This window comes from Poecile atricapillus, chromosome 5 (genome assembly GCF_030490865.1).
Source record: "Poecile atricapillus isolate bPoeAtr1 chromosome 5, bPoeAtr1.hap1, whole genome shotgun sequence".
Taxonomy (NCBI): Eukaryota; Metazoa; Chordata; class Aves; order Passeriformes; family Paridae; genus Poecile; species Poecile atricapillus.
The window spans coordinates 4,279,430-4,301,941 of NC_081253.1; the positions used below are offsets into that span (position 1 = coordinate 4,279,430).

At 41.7% G+C, this 22,512-nt stretch overlaps 1 protein-coding gene across 3 annotated transcripts in view; it reads right to left on the reverse strand.

Annotated features, from left to right (window-relative positions):
• The window catches only part of KYNU (kynureninase), a 56,974-nt gene extending 37,055 nt beyond the window's left edge, over window positions 1–19,919 (reverse strand). The window contains exons 1-4 of one of the 3 annotated variants that reach the window (XM_058840307.1): window positions 19,837–19,919; window positions 14,422–14,611; window positions 9,052–9,172; window positions 2,475–2,557 (exon numbers count right to left, since the gene is read on the reverse strand). In XM_058840307.1, the coding sequence (XP_058696290.1) occupies window positions 2,475–2,557; window positions 9,052–9,172; window positions 14,422–14,611; window positions 19,837–19,854 (412 nt within the window). In that variant the 5' untranslated portion in view covers window positions 19,855–19,919. Of the gene's footprint in view, window positions 1–2,474; window positions 2,558–9,051; window positions 9,173–14,421; window positions 14,612–19,057; window positions 19,206–19,836 lie in introns of those variants that run through there. The other 2 variants (XM_058840308.1, XM_058840310.1) reach the window with 2 other exon arrangements.
• Between the last annotated feature and the right edge of the window lie 2,593 nt (window positions 19,920–22,512).

The following is a 22,512-nucleotide window of genomic DNA, read 5'->3' on the forward strand; positions in this document are numbered from 1 at the left end:
TTGAGAAATATTAATTCATCTGCATTCTAAGAATCACTCACCTGTGCCCTGAAAAAAACCCATGAGGGTATTTTCTAAACCAAACCCTGCACATAAATTTGAGGGCCAGATGTGAGCCTATACCACATTTTACAATTTAATCAAACAAAGCCCCAAAAATTCTGGAGAACAGAATCCAAACCATGCCTTTTATCCTTGAGGAAAACAACAGGAAACACTTCCCAGGAAATAATTTTAAAAACAAAAAATTAGGTTAACATTAGGGTGACTTCAGTCATAATTTTTATTGAAAATCTTAGAATATTTGCTTACCATGAAGAAAATTATAATAAGTTCATTGTGGATAAGCCATGGTGATGTAAAAGCACTGGTGTCACATGGAGCTTGGCAAATAAAAGGAAAGTACGGAGCTGGGCGAGCAATTAGATAAAATTTAAGTGAAGCTCTCATTTCCATCTCCTTGCACCTACAACGCATCTTGTAGTTAAATTAATATTAATATAGGAGCTTAGCTGGCAGCCTGTACGAGACAGATGGTTAAGGGTAGAAGGGTCCCCGGCTCTTTCTCTGCTCTCTGCAGTGACTCTTAACCCAGCTGAGGCCAGAGGGACCCTGGCAGCGACAGGAGGTCAGGGCTCAGCTGCCACGGGGCTCCACGTGCTGCAAACAAAGCAGAGGCAAACAGCCACGGGAGGTGATGCAGGGAAAAGTGATAACTCAGGCACTTCCAGCTGTTCTTTGGGGAGTGCTGCCTGTCTCTCTCCTGGTTGTGTGAAGAACATTAGCGGTCTTACCTTGATTACTAATTTGGGTGCCTGGGAATATGGCATGAGAGAAATTCTTGACTGCCCGCTTAGTTAATTAAGTTCAGCATTTCCAAATGAAAATTCCAAGTCAGCTTTCCCCACCTGTCCACAGGTTCCTAGCTGTACCCAACCAGAACAAGAGTATCCACTGGCCAAGGGAGATGGGTCACACTGGACACGTCCCTAAATCAGCTGTTTTCAGTATTTCAACATCCTCCACCCCTTTATATTTCCACGTTTTTATGCCCTATGATGCTTAACAGAGGAGGGTGCTGAGCTTGCCCTTGAATGTAATGAAAACAAGACAAGTAACTTCTCAGGCTCCTGAGCAGCACCAGGTACAACAACAGCAACTTACAAAATCAGAACCCCCAATCTGCATTTTGGGATTTTTATTTCATTCTGCAGATGGGATTTTTCTACATAGCCCAGGGATGCCCAGTGTAGCCACACTCATATTTATATTATCTCAGTGTTTACATCATGGATAGACCAACTACAACAATAATTTATTGCATTTGTTCTGCTCCAATAATAACACCCATTATTTTAGCTATTTGGAAGCTTCATAAAGAATTCAGAGAGGGATTTTATTTATAAGTTTATAAATAAACTTGTCATGAAACATTCTTTAATCTATCTGCTCCCAATTGTTCCAACCCCATTTGCTTTTCTTGAAGGAGGAAAACCATAATTTTCTCATTGAACACTTGTCTGCAGTTGGAGGAGAAATTAGAATACAATATCTAGAATACAGTAGGTCAACTTAAGGGTAATATTTTTCCTCAGTGATTTCACAAACTAATGCCTGATAATTCAGTTCTGACAGTCATGTTGAGAGTTGCCTTCAACACCTGCACTGAAATAGGGGCCAGATCTCCCCAAAATCAACTAACCTAGCCTTGACAACAGCTGGGAGGGTTGGGAAGAAAAAGACCCTGCCAAGATAATTTCTCTTCCCGCTTTAGAGACAACTCTGAAGGAAATCCCAGTGAAAGATTATTTCAACTACACAGAGTGAGAAGTGATGGAGGAAATTTGCATTCCCACTCAGCCGGCTGCTTCCATGGCAAATTCACCAGGAGGAGTCTCCAGGGCTCCTCAATCTCTGGAATAACCAGAAGCACTTCTTGCCAAGGTCCTGCAGCACTGCAGGCTCCTCAGGGGGGACCCAGGGTAATGGGAGCTCATCAATAGCAGGTCCTGCCCCAATTATCTGCTCCATTGGCACAAGCAGCTCTCAAGTATGAGTCTGGATTTAGTGTCAGGAAAAAGAGGAAAAGCAGAAAATGTCTAGATAGAAATAATTTATCAAAGGGGAAAGTTCATCATTTTACTTCTGGAAAAGTTACTGAGATTCTGTAATACCAAGTGCCCTTTAAAAGGGTTTCATGTGCTAGTCCAAATGGTTTATGATGCTCCAAGAAACCCTCTGCTGCAATTAGTTTCATGATATGCATATGGTCATACATTATCACACACATTCATCCCCTAAATCCCTGCAGCCTTAAAATAAAATGTTAGTCCATGCCCAAGAAAACCTACTTTCAAACATAAGAATAAAAGGAACTAAATTCTGCCTGCAGAGTTTCAGGTTTTTGAGTCTTAAAAGAAACTAAAATTGTTTTTATTTCTGGGGAAAGGTTTTCCCCTGCATGTCACACCTACCAACCAGCTCGGCCATCAGGTCCAGGATGCACTCGTCTGCCAAAGCCCACGGGCGCTGGCCATTGAAATGGCCATGGACACCCCTGAAAAGGAATGGGAAAATGATGAAAATGTGTGGAATTCTATTTGGATCAGTCCTAAGATTCATACCTGATTTGGAAACACCACATTTGGAGGACAGATGAGGAAGATGAGACTTGCCTAAGCTGAGCACAACACTTTGCTCATACCATTAAACCTCAGAGCAAAGGCAATTTATTGGTTTCTGACAAGATGTTAGTTGCTTGAGAATTATTTATTTTGGCCCACAAAACTCCTCTAGAAAATCCTGATAATTAAAGATGATAGCTTTTTCACAACCCCCTGGATGTGACTGCATGGGTTCTGGAAGGCTCTGGGGACAGAAAACTGGGACAGAGCATCCCAGTGTGGATGGCACCTGCTAACCCTGGCTCACATTCCTGCACAGACAGCAGAGATCGCCCCACAGACCTCCCCAGCCTGCACCTCTGGCTGAGCAGAACCTCTGATGGTGCACAGGATGACAGACTTAGATACTGCCTTGCTCCCAGACAGGAATATTTCTTGTCAGTAACAATTTTCATCCTCCTGCATCTCCTGTCTGAGCTCACCCTTCTGCATAAAGCAGAGGGTACTCTGTGCAGGGGCAGGTGCTTCCCTGCATCAACAGAGCTGCTTGCTAATTTTTATTGCTTCTCTTCTCCCTGAAAAATTGTTCTAGATCTCAGTGTGCATAAAGCTTTTTGGGCTGACAAAGGGTGTTTTAAAACTTTATATTGAAAACTGCTCCTGACTGCAGGGGATCATATGGTCACCTTAAACTCCAGTGTGCTGCTACTCTGAAGTGACAGATATATAAATTCAGTTCTGGATTGAGTGCTCTGAACTAAATTTTCCTTCAATTATGACAGAGAAGAAAACTTCTAAGGTAGCTACTGTGCATATATAAATAAAAAGTTGCCTAGTTTCTTAAACATGCAGGGTGTAGAGACAGATTTAAATGCAAATGGAGGCAGACTGAGAAAAGTAATAATGGTGCTAATCCAGGGAAACATTGCTCTGGGCTCCCATCTCACACTGGATGATTTTCATATTTGCTGAGCACCACGGGGTACTTGTGGAGTTGGAAACACCAGGCTGCATGGGGCTGAGTATAAAGCTGTTTCAAAATTAGGACAAAGCTAGTGAGAATCCGGGGAGAGCAAAAGACACCCTAAAAGTTTTGATGTGAGAAAAAAAGGGAAAAAAATGTAATAAATCTTTTAAAGAAGAACTGGCCCACAACATTCAGTCAAGATCACAGGAGGCAGACTAAGACTTGAGAATGGAGGGTGCATGAGACATTGCCCCATCCTCAAGGTGATTTAAAAGATTGTTTGTCCTTATCTTCCTCATACTTTCCCTTCTCAGGTAGAGTTTCATTCTGTCTCCCACAAAAATTACTTGGGCATTTTACAGTCAGACCCTTTTGGACTGACCTGGGTCTAATTCACACCTCTTAGGGATATTTCCAAAAAAGAACTACAATCCTAAAGAATAGGAGAGCTGCTGGTTTTAAAAAGCACAGATTAACCACAGTAAATGTAAAACCACTTTGAAAAGCACAGTATTAACAATTTCAAGCCTCTTATCCTTGCAGAACACCATTTAATTTATGGCTAGATTAGGTCAACAGCTGGAGGAGTGCACAGGTACAACTGAACATCTCTTACAGAAAAAAAATAACATCCCCACACTCAACAGGTCCAATCCCACACAGGCAATCCCCTGCTCCTCAGTTTGGATAAGGTCCTGGTACAGCAGCTGACTGCTTTCCTCCATTTTAGAATTGCTCTCTGATGAGCCCTCGACAGCAGAGAGCAGGCAGTGTGAAATAACCCTCATTTACAAGAGCATTTCATAGAGGAGGAATAAAGGCAGTGGGTGGGGACGGGAGAAAATGCTGTGAGGGGCAGGATTAGTGCTAAAATTGCCTCCCTTCTATCAGCCCACAATGCAGCTGCATTCCCTGAGGACAGGGGGATGTGTTTCACAAACAGCAAGACATTTATTGGTAATTTCCTGTTTTATTCTTAACTGTAATATAGTGATCAAGGGACTTTAGGATAATACAGACTGTTAAAATAAAACCCCCTAAGATTTTCAGTGGCTCCCAGCCTGAGGGAATCTGTATTTCTGAAAGAGGATAGCAAACATAATAAGATGGGAAAAATAAGTCCTAACTACCTATGGGATTCTCTTTCATTAGCTTTCCCTGATTTTATAGCCATTAGTGTCATCCTGATGGGAATTTACTAATGAAAGTTCTCTCTATCAGCACACAGGACTATCAAAATTTCAGAATAAATTTCCAAGTTATCATGAAAACAGTTCTGAGATTTTGGTCATGAGAATGTTTTATTTTGAGAGAAAAACATGGGCATTTAACCATATTGAAAGAAGTGAGAGGCAGCATTTATTATTATTCTTATTATTATTATTATGGCACAGCTTACCTCCCTCTTGATGGCCAATATAAATGCCAAGAGACAAAAATTATTGCCTCTAAAATGGTAGTTAAAAGCATATTCTTGGATCCTTTTTTTTTTTTTTATTTTAATCACATGAAACTCTGTAGACTTTGCTGATGGCACAATACATCCTATTACACTTAGGTTGTAAAATTCTATGCTCTGCCTCAGAGAATTTATATCTCTGTATATTATGCCACCCCTCTCTCAGCTCTGGGAGGCACTGGGGGTAATAATCTTTAAGGACACAAGTGCAGTGCTCCTGGCATTCCCCTCATCCATGCAGAGCCTACATCCCTTTTTCCCCCCACTGCACCCTAGGTAGCAGAAGAGATTTAAACTGAGGTATCCAAATTAATGAATAAAAAACTTCACCCATCAAATCACAGAGCATCAGACAAACAGATATTTCTTCAACTTCTATGAGAGTTTCTCATTGTGCAAATTAATTTTCAGTCGGTTGCCATTTTATTTTCAATTTGGCAGGAAATCACAATGCCATGTTTTATTCGCTGAGGTCTGGTTGATTTAAAGCTTGCTAGGGGAGCTAGAAACACATTTTCTGAGATGATCCCAGGGTTTCAAAGGCGGTGAGAAAAGGAATTTAAATTAATTGCCATCTTCACGAATCTTCTGCATTCATCCAAATCTTGTTCAATTGCAAATTTCCTTCTTGCTCCTTTGCCAAAAGTGATGCAAGGTATGTAATGAGCCAGTACAGAGTCTTAAGTTGGACCATGGTTTCAAGCAAAAAAACAGCCAAAAATAATGAAGACATATCAAAAGAAAAAGAACTGTATGGACCAGCAGATTAGAGACACAAGTAAAAAACCCATGGCATGGCTTGGCCAAGCTCTTTGTAGGGTTCTCAGATCTTGCAGGACTAGCTCAGCACAGAGAACCAAAGATATCTTCTGACTCGCTGAAAATGGTATTTGCTACTGCAGGCTTTACATTCTAAAGCCTTCCTCAAGCTAGGAGGTTGTTCATCTATATCCATGTCACCAGGCTGCTTCAATGCTTAGAAGTGTGTGCATATATATAAATATATATATGTATGTTTTATTTCTAGCCTCAATTTATTAACTCCTTGTTTATATTTACTGTGCCAACATACTTTTCACATAGTTGGTTCCTTCCCTCCCCTACACTGATACATCCACAGAGAACAATCATTTTTCCTTTCAGTCTTAATTTTGCCCAACAGCTCCCGTCCTCAAGGCTTGCGTGCAGCAGGTTCCCCACTCCCCAGTCACCCTGCCAGCCCTTCACATGAGCACAACTGGCTACAGCAGGCTCCCTTCTGGTTTAATTGTTCCACTTTAATGAGTTACTCAGACGAGAGAGACATATGCTCACACACAGTAATGATTCTATAAAATGTTTTAATTACTTAACCGGTTCTGGCAGGACAAAGGGGAAAACAAGGCACTGCAAAGCACCTCTTGGCCTTCCTCCAACCAAAAAAGCCCCCTGAAGTTTGCACTTTTAAAACATTGGGTTATTGGCTACTCTAGCTTAAACATGAGGGAACAACTCTTCATGCCTTTTTTCCCCTCATTCAAAAAATCTTGGTTTTAGCTGAAATCATAACTGAAAGACAAAGTCTCAAAGGCTGTTTTTAAATCCATCCTAAGAATGCCAGTGGCTTGGATTTGTAATCTTGCTACATTAGCATAAGGAACAGAGGCAGAGGGATGTGGAGAGGAGGAACACAAAACCAGAGAAGGTATGTGGGAGGCAGATGTAGGACGAGAGCTGTAACCCACCAGTTAAAGAGGAGGTGGAGGAAAGGAACTAAGCACTAAGAGGAAACACAAGAGGCTTTTCCACGCTTTTTTCACCCAGCTGTTGGCCTGATGAGTTGCCACCACTACTTGGAGATAAAGCTACAGCTTCCCTGCCTTTGACCAGCACTGGGTAATCTTCCTTTTCATTCTTAACTACAAGCAGTGAAAGCCATTTAAACAGACTCACAGCTCTTTGAGATGGGTCCCAAGACACAACAAACAGAAAATGCAATAAACCAATTTATAAGAAAGCCAGAATCTATACCACTGTTGACTTGATGGATGTACCTAATTTGCATGCCATTTCTTAGATTCTTACTACTTATTTATCTAAGCCAGAGCCACTACACCCCACACTGCCTGGGATGCCATTGAACAGCCTTCAGCTGGGAACAGCTACCACCTTAGACTGGGTTTTGCTAAGCTGTCCTTGGTGACTGGAATAAAAGTATTCATTTCTGTACCTTCAGCCACCTCTTCCTCTGAATTCCATTCACCACCATCTCTAATCATACACTGTTCTCCTCAAAATTAGCTTGATTGTACCCTGGCTGTCTCAGCTGCTTTAGGTTCAGGATTTTATTCTGTTTCTTTGTTTATCTTAATCTGAGGGATTTGGTTTAGCTGGTTCTTTGGTTTTGTTTTGGGTTTAATTTGTTTTTAAACTTTCTGATTTATTCTGGGTAAGGCTTTTGAGGCCAAGCTGTGTTTTTGGCAAACAGCCTTTCTAGTTCTGCTCCCTCTTTTGCAGTGGCTTGAAATCAATGCTCAGCCACATTTCCCCCTAGATACAGTTCCTGAAGGCACTTTTGATCTGAGGGAACACACTGCCTACCTTTTTCTTCCAGGTTTTTACAGTAACTGAGGAAAAACTCATCCTTCACTGCAGCAAAGACAAACACAAGAATAGAAGTGAGGCATTGAAAAGATACAGTGGAGGAGCTGAAATACGTTTGCAGTCCCAGTGCATCACTCTAAGAATGTTGTCTGCCTTTTGAAGGAGCTCAGCTGCTTGTCTGACAAAGTGGGATAACAGCACAGAAATGGACGGGGTTGCAATTTTTTCAAACAACTGGAGAAACTGCATTGCTGTGCTGACTGAATAACCAGGAGGAACGAGCTCTTCCCAAAGTTCCACTCATTCCCACTCATTCTCAGCCTTCTCACCTATAAGAATACAGGTGGAAAAACAGGAATCAATAAAGCAAATTGATGGGCTCCCAGCATTCATACATTTACAAGTGGAAGAGCAGCTACAGATTTCTCACATTTGCATTGAGAAGCTTCCATCTCGACCGTTCCTGCTGAAACAAGGCTGCCCACTTAGCAGAATTCATTTTTCCTCTTCTGCCTCTCCATATTTCCTCTGCTCTCTCACCATGAAATCACATCTGTTCCACTCATATCCTGCACCCTATAAAAGAGTTCATCTCTCGCCCAGCTCACTCACTCATCTGGATGTTATTTTCCTTTCCTACCTTCAGTTCCCTGTTTTTTATTCATCATTTTCCTTACTCATCCCTGCTCCAGCTGCTCAGGCAGGTGCTGGAGATCTCAAAGCACAGACTCTTAACGGAAACAGAACATAATATTAAAAAAAAACAAAATAAAGAGCAAAAAAAGTTTTTTCTTTCCCCCATGTATATTAAAAAGTTCCCCATTTATTATGACGACAGTGTCCCTTTCCTGCAATGTGTCCTTCTTTTATCCTGTCTCTTTTACATCAGCTTGATTCAGCAAAGCTTGTTGCAATTCACACTCAGCTCCTTGCTGAGATGATACTGAGAAGACAGGAATGTTTCTTTCCAAATAAAATGAACTTGTCAAGCAGAGACCTGGTTTAAGAGGACCCAAAAACCTGCCAGCATGGGCAGCAGCATCACCTGCATTTGGTGCTGTTTCAAGGGGAGCTGCTTGTTGCAAGGCCTGCAGGGTGAATCACACGCAATTAAAATCATTAATTAGAAAAACACAGGGCCTGGAACCCCACCACATTCACCAGCAAGCAGCAGTAACCGAGTAGGTTTGTGTGCTTACTTAACATCACAGCTGAAAGGGTTATTTACCTGTCCTACTGCTCCTGCCTCTAAAAAGAGATAAAAGGAGCACTGGGGAGACACTGAACATGTTTTACTCCTGGGCTGTGGTACTTTTAACGCAATATTCTGCTGTTCAAGCAGTTGCAAGGAAGATCCCAAAATAAAGCGCTCCTCTGAAGCACAGCTCAGCACCAGGCACTCCCTGCAGGGTACTCACGTTCGAGCCCACTTGTCCAGCTCTTCATCCAAGTAGGTTTTAACTTTTCTTGGCTGGAGCCCAAGAGAATTCCCAGCGAAGTACAGGCAGCTCTCCTCTCCGTTCACCAGGGTCAGGTCAGCTGTGGAGGATAACCAGAGAAACAAAATGCATGTGGGGCTGAGCACAGGAGACTCAGCACGTGTGCATGCCCACCCAAACACCCGTGCCACCCCAGAGCTCTGAACATCCCCCATCGCCTGGGACATCTGGCCCCCATGTGTGAACAGAGGTGTCACACCCTGACCTCTGTCCCAGAACTTCAGGTAACCCTGGAAAGGATCTAAGGAGGACAGCAGGCAATTTGCAAGCAATTATTCACCTTTTCCTCCTACAGCTTTTGGAGCTGATGTGAGTTCAGGCACCACTAAATCCCCAACACTCAGGGGATGTGTGAGAAGCTGCTGATTTTATCAGGTCTGTAACCAGCAGTGAGTAAACAGGGAGCATTTTCCCAATCAGGCTTTTCTTCCACCACCAATACATGCCTACTCTGAGTCATGAAGATACTGGAGTCTGATAAAAGTTAGGACTAGGTAAATCTGTGTCCTCCACGTAAGTTCTCCCTGCATGATTTAATCTCTATTTAGAAAAATGTAACTGTTGAGGAGAATATTTTAAAGCAGTCTCAAAAGTTCTTGTCTTGTCAGCAAATACTGTGGGCTGCACTTCATGTCATCATCATCTGAGGAGGAGGAAATCTATGTTGACAAATCCTTTCAATGATTAGGAGAAAAGCAAGGCGGTAGAAGTTTATAAATAATAGCTCTAGTGAGGTTCTGAACAATTTAATTACCCTGTGTCATCATCCATCAATCCAAACACAGCCTTCTTCTGTTATTTCTCATGTTAGAGATTCTTGCAGGGACAAGTGATGGTGACCTTCTAGAAGTGGTAATTTGCATTCGTCTATACCTATACTTACCAAACCCCTAAAAGCTAATATCACATATAATCTTGGTAAATATAATTGCTATCCCTCAGAATAAAGATCTGAATGAGCATGTTAAGATACACAATAAAAATGAACCATAAGATTGCAACTCAGTCTGTGAAAATTTTGTAAGGCCTCTGGAAAAACAGCCTGGAAAAAGTTTCTTACTACCTTTTGCACTAGCAGTTACCAATTTCATTGAACTTCCCCAGAAACACATTTTTCAGGAGTATAGACAACTTGGGTAATTTCTTAATTAAAGTTCTAGAGGCTTTTAAAAAGCATAAATCAGAGAGTAATCTCAGCCTAATCTGTTCTGCAGATACTATGTCTGTTTTTCATCTCCATTGTAATATGAATGGAAACAGAGAGGCATAAATATCATCCATGCCCCCAAACTGATCCTATTAACATTATTGTGTTTCTTTTCCTACCAAGAAACACAATAACACTGTCCCACTGGGATTAGAGAAGGGTCCTTGCTCGAGGATTTGGAGCTCCATCTCACTAATTCTCACCAAACAGTAAAACAGGTGAGGAATTATGAGCAAACCAGCTTTTCTTACACTGCAGTTCTTTCTAAAGAAAAACACCTCATGTTCACTGTTGGAGAGATGGGGAAATGCCTTTTTGATAAAGTGTGTTTTAATATGTTTATACCTGTTCCTTCAGATATTCTTTTCTTGTTGTGTTATCAACTGGATATCTGGATGAACTTTTTTTCCTTTTGATATAAAGCTCTTTACTTCCCGCTCTCTGACATCACAAAAAGACTCATTTTGGGCCATTGCTGCTTGGCTTTTTTCACCATCTTTGTAATTTCTCCTGATCAGCACCTCCATGTGTTCCAACAACTCCACACTCACTGTGATATTCCTAATAATTTTTTTTTTCCTATGCCTACCACTTGTCTTTCCCCAAATTTCATTTATTTATCATGGTATTGGCCCTTTTAATTTATAGAGGAGCTGTGGTTGATTTGAAAAATATATTGAAATATTCTAGCAGGAAAAAAACACAAATGAGGAAATAAAGATAAAGAAAAAAATAAATAATTATTGAAATGTGTTCTTAGAGTAGCCTGGATCAAAAAAACACATTTATATTAAGATTAATTAAATATATTATATATTCACACACCTACTCAGATTTCTGAAAACTGGTCAAATCCAATCACATACAATATTTTGCATACTAATTATGCCCATTCATCTACAATAAAGATGCACCTTCTATACCTTTTAAACCTAAAAGGAAAAGCAAGTTTATTATCAGAAATATTCAGTCTGAACAAAAGAGAAAAATGTAATGGGTTTATTAACCAGAAAGGAAGGACTAAATCTGTTTATACTTATCTGAGACCTGTCCTTAGTTAAAGGATAAAAGATCTCCTCTCTCACACCTGCCTGTGCCCCCCTCACCAGCCCTCCAAAAAGCCGGGTTTTTATGATTAACCAACCACCACCTTCAGCCATTCCTTCTGGGAAACACAGCTCAGCACTTTCACTCCGGGGCATCTTTTTATTCCCAAGAAACCCAAATGACGCCGTACTCCTTTACAAGATGACAAGGCACAAGCCATAGCTTTAATCAGATGGGTGATTTGGTGCCCAGCTGCAATCCAGGCATTCCTGCCTCCAACCTGCTCTGCACGAAGAGAGCCCTAAAGAGACTCCATTGTCAGCTCGGAGAAGAGCAGCAGGATCCAAACATTTCCCTAAATCTTCTGCTGTCATCATCATTTGCTCACCTGAGCCTCGTTCCTCATGCTTGCACACAAAACCTCAGATATTTGCAGAGATTTAGGCTGCTACTGGTTTCCTCTTGATTGATACAGCAAATAAACAGCCCTGACAGTTTATAACTTGATAACTAAATTAAACTATTATAATGACTTCCTAAATATTTTCCTGTACGTCATCTTACTGTTGTCTCCTATGGATGTTCTCATCTGCTCCTTGTAAGGTTTCATTTTAAAGCCTCATTGTAATGTTTTATGTAAATATATAAAGAATATTTGATGGCTAATATCTGTAATGACATTTATCTTCAGGAACGCGTTATCTGGTATCCGCTCCTGGGTGCAGATAAATGTCATGGCAGATCTGTCTCTATGGTATAGTCACACAATGTAAATATATATATATATTTACACCCCTGCTGTTCTTCAGCAGGGAAGCTGTTCCTGATGACAGCTGAAGCACAGAAAAGAAGGACAGGGGAAAAAAAGGGGGAGGGAAAACCTCCTCAATTTAGGAACAGCAGAATGATGGGTTCTCTGTGCTTTTCAACTGCTACTACTTTGTACATTGTTTATCTTGACTAAAATATATCTATCTACAGTCTTGGGACTGAATATTATTGTAACTACAGGGGGAAAACCCCATTAGTCTTTGGCCCTAAATATTGTGGGAATTTAAAACCAAACAACAATGGATGTTGGAAGAAACCAAAACAGTCACATGGGTATCAAAACCCCTTCTACTTCTCCAAAGACTCCTTAGTCTGAAGCTGCTACAGCACTACACTGGGAAGTGACCTTTGATATCCTGGAGAGACATTTGACATTCTGCAGTCAAATATCCAGCTGCTCTTACTTGTGCTGGACTCCAGCAGCACTGCTGCCATGGGAATTGTGTTCCAGTGTCTTTCCAGCTCTGGTGGCACATCTTGCAGCACCGTGGTGGCAGCTGGAGGAGCTTTGAGTATAGAATAGTCAAATATCCAAACAAACAGCGGGGGTGTAGGAAACTCTCTAGAGCAGCCAGGGTGAAAAAAATGAAAAAGGAAAATTACAGAGGCATGAAGGAAGAACAAAGTTTAAATATTTGCAAAGTGTCCAGTTGTGTCCATCCTGCTCTGAATAACAGAAACAGCAGAACTCAAGGATTTAAATGTGGGGAAAGATAAACCAATACCATCAGAACATAGAGAACTGAGATTTATGATCCCTGTGTTCCAAGGGCAGGAGCAGTACATTCCCAACACTTATCATTGCTCAGCAGGAAGATACTGAAGACAGAGACAGTTTCAAAAGATATCCAGGAATTCAGATTATTGACACCATCTTCTATCATAGTCCCTTACTGGACACACTTTGGTGAATGCACCTGTAATTTCTCATTTACCATCAGTACTGTTCCTTTCAGGACAAAAAAGAAATCTGCAGAAAATTCTGTCTGAATTTATTAGAAAATAAAAATAAATAAAGAAAGAAAATAATAACAAAAATAATTAAAAAAAAAAAACAAACAAGAAAGTCCTATCATATTTTTTCCTTTCATTTTCAATAGGTACCCTTTTCCAGGGCACAAAAGGAGAGTGACTATGTGTTCACCATCTAAGGAAATACGTCATTTCTCCAGTGTTCAGCATGCAGTGACCAGGGCATGAAAGAGCACAGCTTTTGTTCTCCACGTAACTGAGACAGAAATAAACCCAGACAGGACTTGGGAAGCAGGAGAAGAGATCAGGACCTTGCTGCCTCCATGGGTGGCTGCTCCCACCGGGTTTCCCTGCACGAATTTGGCTAAACACAGTGCCTATTGCAGGTACAAAAAAAAATGTTGGAGTTGGGTTTTAGTTTTGGTGTTCTGGGAGTGTGAACCCAAAGCAAATGTTTCACTCTCAGCCTGCCACCCCACTTTCCACCCCTCTTGCCCCAACACCAAGCCCTCCCCATGCCCAGACATGGCACAGGCTCCTCAAAACAACCTGTGGAACAGGAATGAAGGAGAAAAATGTGCAGAACAATTTTACATAACTTCACTGAAGCCAGGTGCTCTCTGTTTTTAGGCAATTCACGAGGAAAGTGGAAAACACCTTCAAATAAAAGGCTTCATTATGAATTATTTGCTCAGATCAATTATTTGTTCTGAGGCACAGTCTTCCATTTGGCCTCAGTGAGAAAATAGCTCCACCACCAGCAAGAAGACATAAATGTTCACATAATATATATATCCTGTCTCCTTCATTAACTAAAATAATTGTAACCAAAGAGATAGTACCAAACTGGATCACACCAAGGAAGCAACTGCTCTGAACTACCCAAGCCACGCTGCTGTTTCGAGCCATTACAGAGAAAAGCTCCTGCCTGTAATTTTCAATCAGTCACTACATTGTTCAAAGCTGCTGACTGACAGCATAAGCACCACATAAGTACTGCATCCTCACATTTGATTCAGGATGGCAAGGAGAACATAGAGCTTTTGGCGCTAGAATAAGCTGATGGATTGATTTAGCAACATCAGGGACACTCTGTGCTCAGATATGACTACAATTGCTCAATTATCTCATAAATGACCATGATTTCCAAAGACTTGTGATGAACACATACAGAAGAGGTGAAGCCCAGCCCTTTTCCCCTCCCTCTCCCTCACAGCAATTATAACTCTCACTTGGAGGCAGATCCTTGACTTTGGGGATACAGAAACATTCCCGAAGATGCTTTAACTCATCTTTTTCATCTAAGTGGAAAGCAAGTTTTTTGTCCGTGGGACTGCATCCGAGCTGCAAGGCAGTTTGTTCCAAAATGCTTGCTGGGAGCACAGGAGAAGATGGATCCATTTTCAGGTCATTCAATTTCACCTGAAAATCAGAAATGCCAGTTTAGCTTCTGCAGTTTGCATAGTCTCGAGTGGCAGATAAGCAGCCACTAAAGCTGCATCATTCAAGACCCAAACTTACTTGACTTAAAGCTTTTAAAAAGTGAAGTGTCTGAATAGAATGATCAAATATTTCCAAGGCAACATATTGCTGTAACCCCCAAAAGGCTTTTTTCTTTCCCTTCCATAGATACAAAGCTCTTCTTTTTTTAAGCTTTATCAGCCTCTTCTAAGTTCTCCCACCAGACTGACAGAAGCTCCAAATGCTGGAGTGTCACTCACAGTCTGGAGACGTCAAAGCCAGAGGCAGCATCATTGTTTCTGCAGTCTGAGCTCCTAAGAATAGCAGGTGCACAGATACACTGAAGTTGTTTCCAGGCTGTGCAATTTTTTGCCTTAGAAATTGGAGGGGGTGTTTGTATACGGCCGTGCTCGTGTGCAAGGGCAGAGCAGGCAGGATGCAGGTGGCAGGCAAACAAAGCTTTCAACACCAGGGACTTGAATTAATATTTCCTTTCAGCTACACCAAATATCCTGCTGGTTTAGATCTGTTTCTCCTGGGAAAGGAGAAAAGCCCAAGTGAAATCAGAAATATGACAGACCATTAATTCTAAGAGAACGCCCAAAACTAACTGCAACATTTACAAGCTCGTTGATCTCGATATGAAAACAGTCCTGTAAGTGTAATGCTCAGAGACACCACTGTGATCCAGACACACTTGTTCCAGACACTTGTGCAATTGGCAGAGAAGGTTTGCAGCACATACTCTGCACCTTAGGGCAAGGCTTGCCTGCTGGGTGTTGTGGCACACAGGAGGCTCGGTGAGCTGCTCGGTGGCTGCCCCAGTTTAGGGAAATGTGGAGTTACACCACACGGCATTCTCTGCCTTTTTAACATCCCCATGAGTCTTGATGCAAAGGAACACTCGAGGGGATAGGCTGAAATAGGATAGATTAGCACATAACAAGGAGCACAGAGCCACTAGAGAATATCGCTTTTTCTCTCTGTTTGAGAAAGAAAACTCTTTAGGCACATATCTTCCACAAGCTCTCATTTCTTAAGGCCAAAATATCCTACATATAGCTATCAGAAACAAGCTGTGGATAGAACAACAGATGACTATTGAGAAGAGCTTTGTCAACACATATGGGAAGGACAACAGTTTGTATTTAAATATAAACCCCCAAACAGCAGAGCCTCCTTAGTGCCAATTAACCCAAACCTGTTTATACTCTGGCCAAATGGCCAGCACGATGCTACTTACCTGCTTTAATCTGCTGTCATTTGGTTTATGATGAGAATATAATCTTTTTTGCCCCCACCCCAGACCTGATATCTTACATAGTTAAAATATTTCCTTTCCCACCAGCATGCAGAGTTAAAAAAATAAATAAATAAATAAAATACCAGCAGTGTTCTTTAAAACAACAGTTTTCATCTAGCTAATGTTCACCCTCCCCTGGGAGTTATTGGAGACATCCTATTTTTATGCTGTCTCCACACAGGTTGTTCACACCTCCTCATTGTCGCCAAATTTATCATTCCCACTCATTCACCCCAATCATCCTTTAGATGGCAAAAAGGAAAATAAAATAGAAAAAAATGTTTGGGAAAAAAAAAAAAAAAAAGATGTTTTGGCATCTTGGTTTTCAGAGTGGTCTTCAAGGTTTCTAGGAGGCAGAGGGCTCCACCCAGGCTGGGAGCTGGGTGTGATGCTCAAGTGACAAAATTGATTGGGGTCAATATTCCCCGACTGCCAAAGAGCTGCCACCCCACCGAAAGCCCTGAGGAAGGTGTGACCAGGCTCCCCGTGCCCCAGGGAACTGCTCCTCTGTCCCTCCACAGCTGAGCAGCAGATCCAAGGCTGCTGCTGGGGTTCCCTGCTGGGGTGTCAGTCACAGATGTGCCTTCCTGCAGGTCAGAAAAAACCTTCTGCACCTGGTTTGGAGACAGCAGGGAGGATGGCTTAGGGATCTTTATTACCTCCAGGTGTTGTGAGCCACCAAGAACAGCAAGTTACGGTCACAAACACCATGGCCATCACTAATACAGTCACCTCATTATAATCCACAGATACTGTAAAGTAAATTAAATTTCACTTCTCCAAATTACAGCATTAACCAGTAAATGGGAGCTTATTTCCAAGCAATATTTGGATCAGCACTTGGAAAGCAGAACTAGTCTTTTTTTCCAAAGGTTGTTTATTTGATGTACAGCCCCAGTATGGATGTCCTGGTCCCATTACCAAAGCACAGCCAGCACATACATAATAAAGATAGAACCCTCTGTTTTTAATAATGAGTACTTAATGAAAATTATGTAAAAAAAAAACCTTAGATGAGGGGTTGAAAACCATGTCTTCCTGACTTTCTCCTTCTAGGTAAAAGAATTGCCAGTGCAGAATTTTCTGTAAAATCTCCTTCCCACTCAAGTTAATGCCTGGATTTATTTTTTTTTTATTTTTTTTTATTTTATTTTACTCCCTGGTGACATATCTCCTGGAGGTAAGGAGCCTCTTCAGATCTCTAAACTGGTGAATCTTGAGTTAGGAATATTCGTTCAGTGATGCTCAGCCCCCGTGGTCCCTAGGAAGGGGATCATGGAGCTTTAGTGTTTCCATCACCTCTATCCTCTTCTGAAAACAGCCTGAAGGGGGTTCAGGAGCCTCCAGCATTCATCTCCTGGGACCACTGAGGTAATTGCCCTGAAATTTGTGGTCAGGAGGTGGATGATAAAGGTGCTCGAAGGACTAGCTGGTACTTTAACCACATCCTTCTCACCCAGCCTGTGGATTCCCTGCTCTGCACCACACAAACACAGCACAGCTTCCTATTATTTATCCCACCAGGCACCATTTTTTAGCAAGGACACCCAGTTATTACAGTGGATTAATGGCCATCATATCCCAGGTCATCCACTGACCCAGCTGGCAAACACTGATGGGTTTTGTTTCCATTTGAGGCCTGACCCAAAGCTCACTGAAGTCAATAGGTGTCTCTATTACAGACAGCAATTCCTGGATCTGGCTTCTGGGTCCCTGTCATTGCTGCATCTGATCAATGACTTACATTTATTGTGATTCTTATTGATACTAGATTTTGACAGCAAGGAAAATATTAAATACAAAGATCTAGAAGTTAAAAAAGATTAAGTGCTATGGGCTATCTGATTTAATACAAACATTATGAAATAAGATAAAACTACTAAAAATCAATCAAAATCCTGTTGTGCAATGAAATCCCAGAGATCCAATTCTGAGACCAGCATAGGAAAGTACATTTGTCCTTTGAGTGGGAATTAGGCTTCATAGAGAGGAATCTCAGAATTGTTTGGGGCTGGCTTTTCCCACCCCTCTTAATTCTGACTGGCATTATTGTACTTTTTTTTTTTAATTTATTTTCAGAATAGAGTCCTGTGCAACTATTTTACAATAATTCATGACTCTTTTGTTGTTTTCTACATATAGAGCAAACACATTTGTATAAGTGCACTTTATCTCCTTAGAACTGAAAACGATATTCAGCAACCTCTTCAAACTAACATTCAGACCCATCAGTGGAAAATGCATTTCCCATTTTGATAAACATAGCTCTTTACCAGATTTTTTTTTTCTTCATACAACTTAGAAAAAAAAAAAAAAGAATATTTTAAGAGAAACAATCTGTCTTTACCAGCTACTCTAAAAAAAATGCATTCAGGTGTATTTATATAATCCCAGAATGGTTTGGGCTGGAAGGGATTTTAAAGACCACTTTGTTCCAATCCCTGCCATGGGCAGAGACACTTTCCACTAGACCAGGTTTTCTTCTTTCTTTCCTTGAAACTTTATTACAGTTTTTGACTTAACAGATGACATGAAGTCAGTATATTTTTACTTTTTTCTTCTTTCTTTGCTCTTTTGTCCTTCCACAGAACTTGCTTGTACTACACCCTGATTCAGTGTAAAAACTCAACTATCACTGTAGGCAATCCTTCATATTAAAAAAGTGACATGCAACTTAAATTAAGAAAAACAGTCATTTTTCCATAATTTATCAGCCCCTATCAAACATTGGCCTCTACTACTTATTTCCCATTTTAAAACTATAAAAGACAATGGATGAGAATTTGTCAGGCACAAGTGATGTGAATGTCTGGGTGATTATTTCAGTTTTGTCCTTTATGCATAATTTACTGACTAAATAAAGAAAAAAAAAAAAGGTGAATATTAGCAAGTCATCATACCAAACCTCCTCAAGAAGGTCCATTAGGCTTAATTATAAGAATGATAATTTGTCCTGGTTTAGATCCTCTTATATCTTTATGGATCTCCCCTCTGTCTTGATATCTTTATAAAAATAATTAAAAAAAAAAAAAAAAAAAAAAAAGTAAAATTCCCTTAACCCTCCCCTTAAACATTTTCTTTAAATATTCCAAGGTGTTACTCACAGTCCTCCTACCCAGCACAGTGCTGACAGGCACCCAGTGAATCCCTACTTTAGGCTGTATCAATACTGTCAGGGGTAAAGGCTTGGTGGGATCGGCCTGTCCTGCACTTTCTGCCCTCCAATAGCTGATCCCCAGGATGATAAACACAGCTCAGCCCACAGACCTTTGAAATGTGGAGGCTGCTGGCCAAATGCACCCTTTGGGAAGTGAAACTGGGGGTGTGCCCACGTGGGAGTGGGGAAGTTTGCAGCGCAGGTCCAGGCTGTCAAAATACACCCACTGAAAGCACCAATAGCACTGTAATTGAGGTTGGTTTAGAAAACAAACAAAAGAGGAACTCCAGAACTGCTCAGCGCCTAAGGACTGATTCTCTTCCCATCTTTACACCAAATAAATTGCTTTGCTCGAGTTGGATTTTGCAGAAGGAAGTTTTTAAAACAGCACAGCCCAAAGCAGCATGCAGCCTAGATTACTTCAGGTTAAATACACTTCAGTGAATTTGTTTAAATTACGGAACCGGAGAGAAAGAAAAATCTAAATATTCATAACATCCCCAACAACAGACACGCAGCAGCAACCACCACTGTATAATTAAATAAGTTATACAGCACAGTGTCACAGCTGCAGCAAGGGAATGTGACAGAGAGGAATTATAATAAACTCAGTTACTTAGAGTAATTTAGGCACTTATTGACCTTCATGTCAAGAAGCGCTATGGTGCTAAAAGTAATTTTACATAGAAAACTCATCTTTTCTCCTCTACAGCGAAACCACGTTACCCTGTGGTCGGCAGCCATTCCTGGGAGGGGGTGATGAAACTCCTGAGCAAATACTCACTGTTGCATGAAGAAACAGCCACAGTCACGTGCCTGCTTCCCCAGACTCTGACCCCACCAGCCACGTAATCTCCGAGTTAACCAAAAACCAGGTGTATATATAATTATTTCTACTATTATTATCTTTTCCTTTGCCACCATGGCCAAATTGAAAGCTCTGATTATATTAAGAAAGCACTGCTCTTCCAGATGGGCATGGGAAAATAGACATGGTTGTAATGAAAGTGGTTTTAGACCAAACTCTTTCAGTTTCATGAGGGAGACAATCCATAGCAGGGCAGCAAGAAGCCAGTAGTGTTTGCACATGGCAGAGGGAGTGGTGGGAATTTACAGACAAGGCAGATTTGCCAGGGTAGAAAACATAAGAAGAATTAAAGGTGAAATTAGGAATGAACAGAGTTGATCTCTCCCTTTGCTCTCTATAAACATCATCTCAAACCAGCCACGTGTTTGCTCAATCCCCTCCATTCAAGCTTGAGTGACACCCATTCCTACACACAGCTAGAACACAGCAATATGGAACAAGATAAAATGTTTCCATCCAGCCTCTGCGAAGCTTCAGAGGAGGATTCAAAATAAAAATAAAAAGAAAAAAAAAAAGAAAAAACACAAAAATATATAATGGAACAGTGAGGAGAGATATAGGGGCAGGAGGGTCAGAGTTGTGGACTAACAATGTAATTCAGAGATACGTCTCCATCCTGGAGTTCTCTGTGCCCAGACCCCTGCAGTAATGCTTGTTTATTATCTGGATTTCCATTTTCAGTAAGCACCAATAGATGTGACACTCTTGAACTGTAACATTTCATCTTCTTTGCTAGAAAAAAGCCCAACAAAACAACCGCACAGAGCACTTAATATTGACCCAAAATAGAGCTGACCTCTATCCATCAGTTCCTGCAGCATCATTGCCCTCTTTTGCACTGTCAAATGACTTTTTCTGGGGCTTCCCACTAACTCAGTTTGTTTACTCCACCAGCAAGACAACGGGACTGCTGCTCAAGAAACCTTATCCTACCAGGAATCTGGTCTGAGAAGGAAGCAGGAGATTGGGGCACTTCAGCTGTTGAAGCAAAAGGGATCCAAAGTCAAACTCAGCCCAAAAGGATATTTATTTCTTGTTTGGTTGGCCATTTAGGTCAAACCAAGCTTAAATACACTGCAACTTTTCAATTTGCCTTTGGAAATAAAACTACACAAACACTGGAGTGAAAATTTTCCCACTGCATTTCCCTTTGAATGAGCATCGTGCATTTTAACCTTGATTGTCGATGGTGGCAGGAAAGCAGCTGTGCTGGCAAAGGCCATATGTTTGCAGACTTTTATGAGAATTGGAATATTGACCCCTTCTTCCCAGCTATTCTTCTCAACCCTTCTGCTGGAATGAAAGGAAAACCGAGACAAAATCCTCTGTCCCTAAATTCAAGGCTCAGACATCAGCAAACATATAGCCTGGATACATTATTTTTAGCTGCAGAACAAGTAAAATGGTCTGGGTTTGTTTTTTGGGGTTTTTTGTTTGTTTGTCTATTTTTTTATTATTTTTTTTTTCTTTCTGTGTTGCTGTGAAGCAGCCAGAGGACAGGAAGAGGAGAAGGAGCTGCTGTAAGTTGCCATGTGCAAGGGAGTGAGGCCACAGGAGATGGCCAAAGTCCCAGAGGGCACAGGTCTGTGTGGCAGAGGATGCAACCGAGGGCAGCTCAGCCCTCACCCCCTCAAAGGAGCTGTTAGGAGCGTGATGGGAAGGCAGGGAGCTCTGACAGACAGTTTAGAGTGGGCAAAAGAGGAATAAAAGGAGCTCTGTGTGTCTGTAACTAAGGGCTGTGTGGGGCACGTGGGGCAGAGGAGGGACTGAGGGGTGGGCAGGAGAACACATTTGTCATGGCAGCACCTTCCTTGCCTTGGAAGCACACGGAGCCCCATCCTCAGGTGTGCTGATACTGCTCCATCTCAGCCTCCCCCAGCTCTCTGCTGTGCCCATCTGCCATCCAACACTGCCCAGAGACCGCTCGAGCCCCGGCCACGGGAGCCTCGTCCCTCGGCTGGAAGGGACCGTGTGAGCTTTTCCACAGGAGCGCCGGTAAAAGATGTAACAAATTAATTTGACAAAACATATGCCTTCTTCTGAAGGCGTGTGACAACAACAAATAACCAAGGGCACCCTGAAGCAAACTCAGCCCATGCCAGATGGGATGCCAGGACGCTGGGTCCATCAGGTCATGAAAGCTTGCCTTGGCACTGCTAGCCCTGAGCCTTCTTGCTGTCAGGAGGATAAAATGATCCAGCAAACAAAGAAGGATTCTCTTTAACAGGAATAGGCAGGTCTTACACCCAGTCAGGCCTGGAAGACCCCCAGGCAGGAAAACTCTGGTTCATACAGTCAGGAAAGGAGCAGCAAAGCAGTGAGGTGTCCAAGCAGCACACACTGCACCTGCAGCACAGAGCTCTGCTCAGGCACAGATCCTTAGAAAAAACAGGATTTCTGTATTTACAAGGCAAGCCCCACAGCTATTTTTTAAAACATGCCATCTGCACCTTGTGATGGCACGATGCATTTCACCTCAGGCTTCGCAGCAATCGCTCAGTAAACAACAGCATAAAACCTTTGGTCTCCTCCCT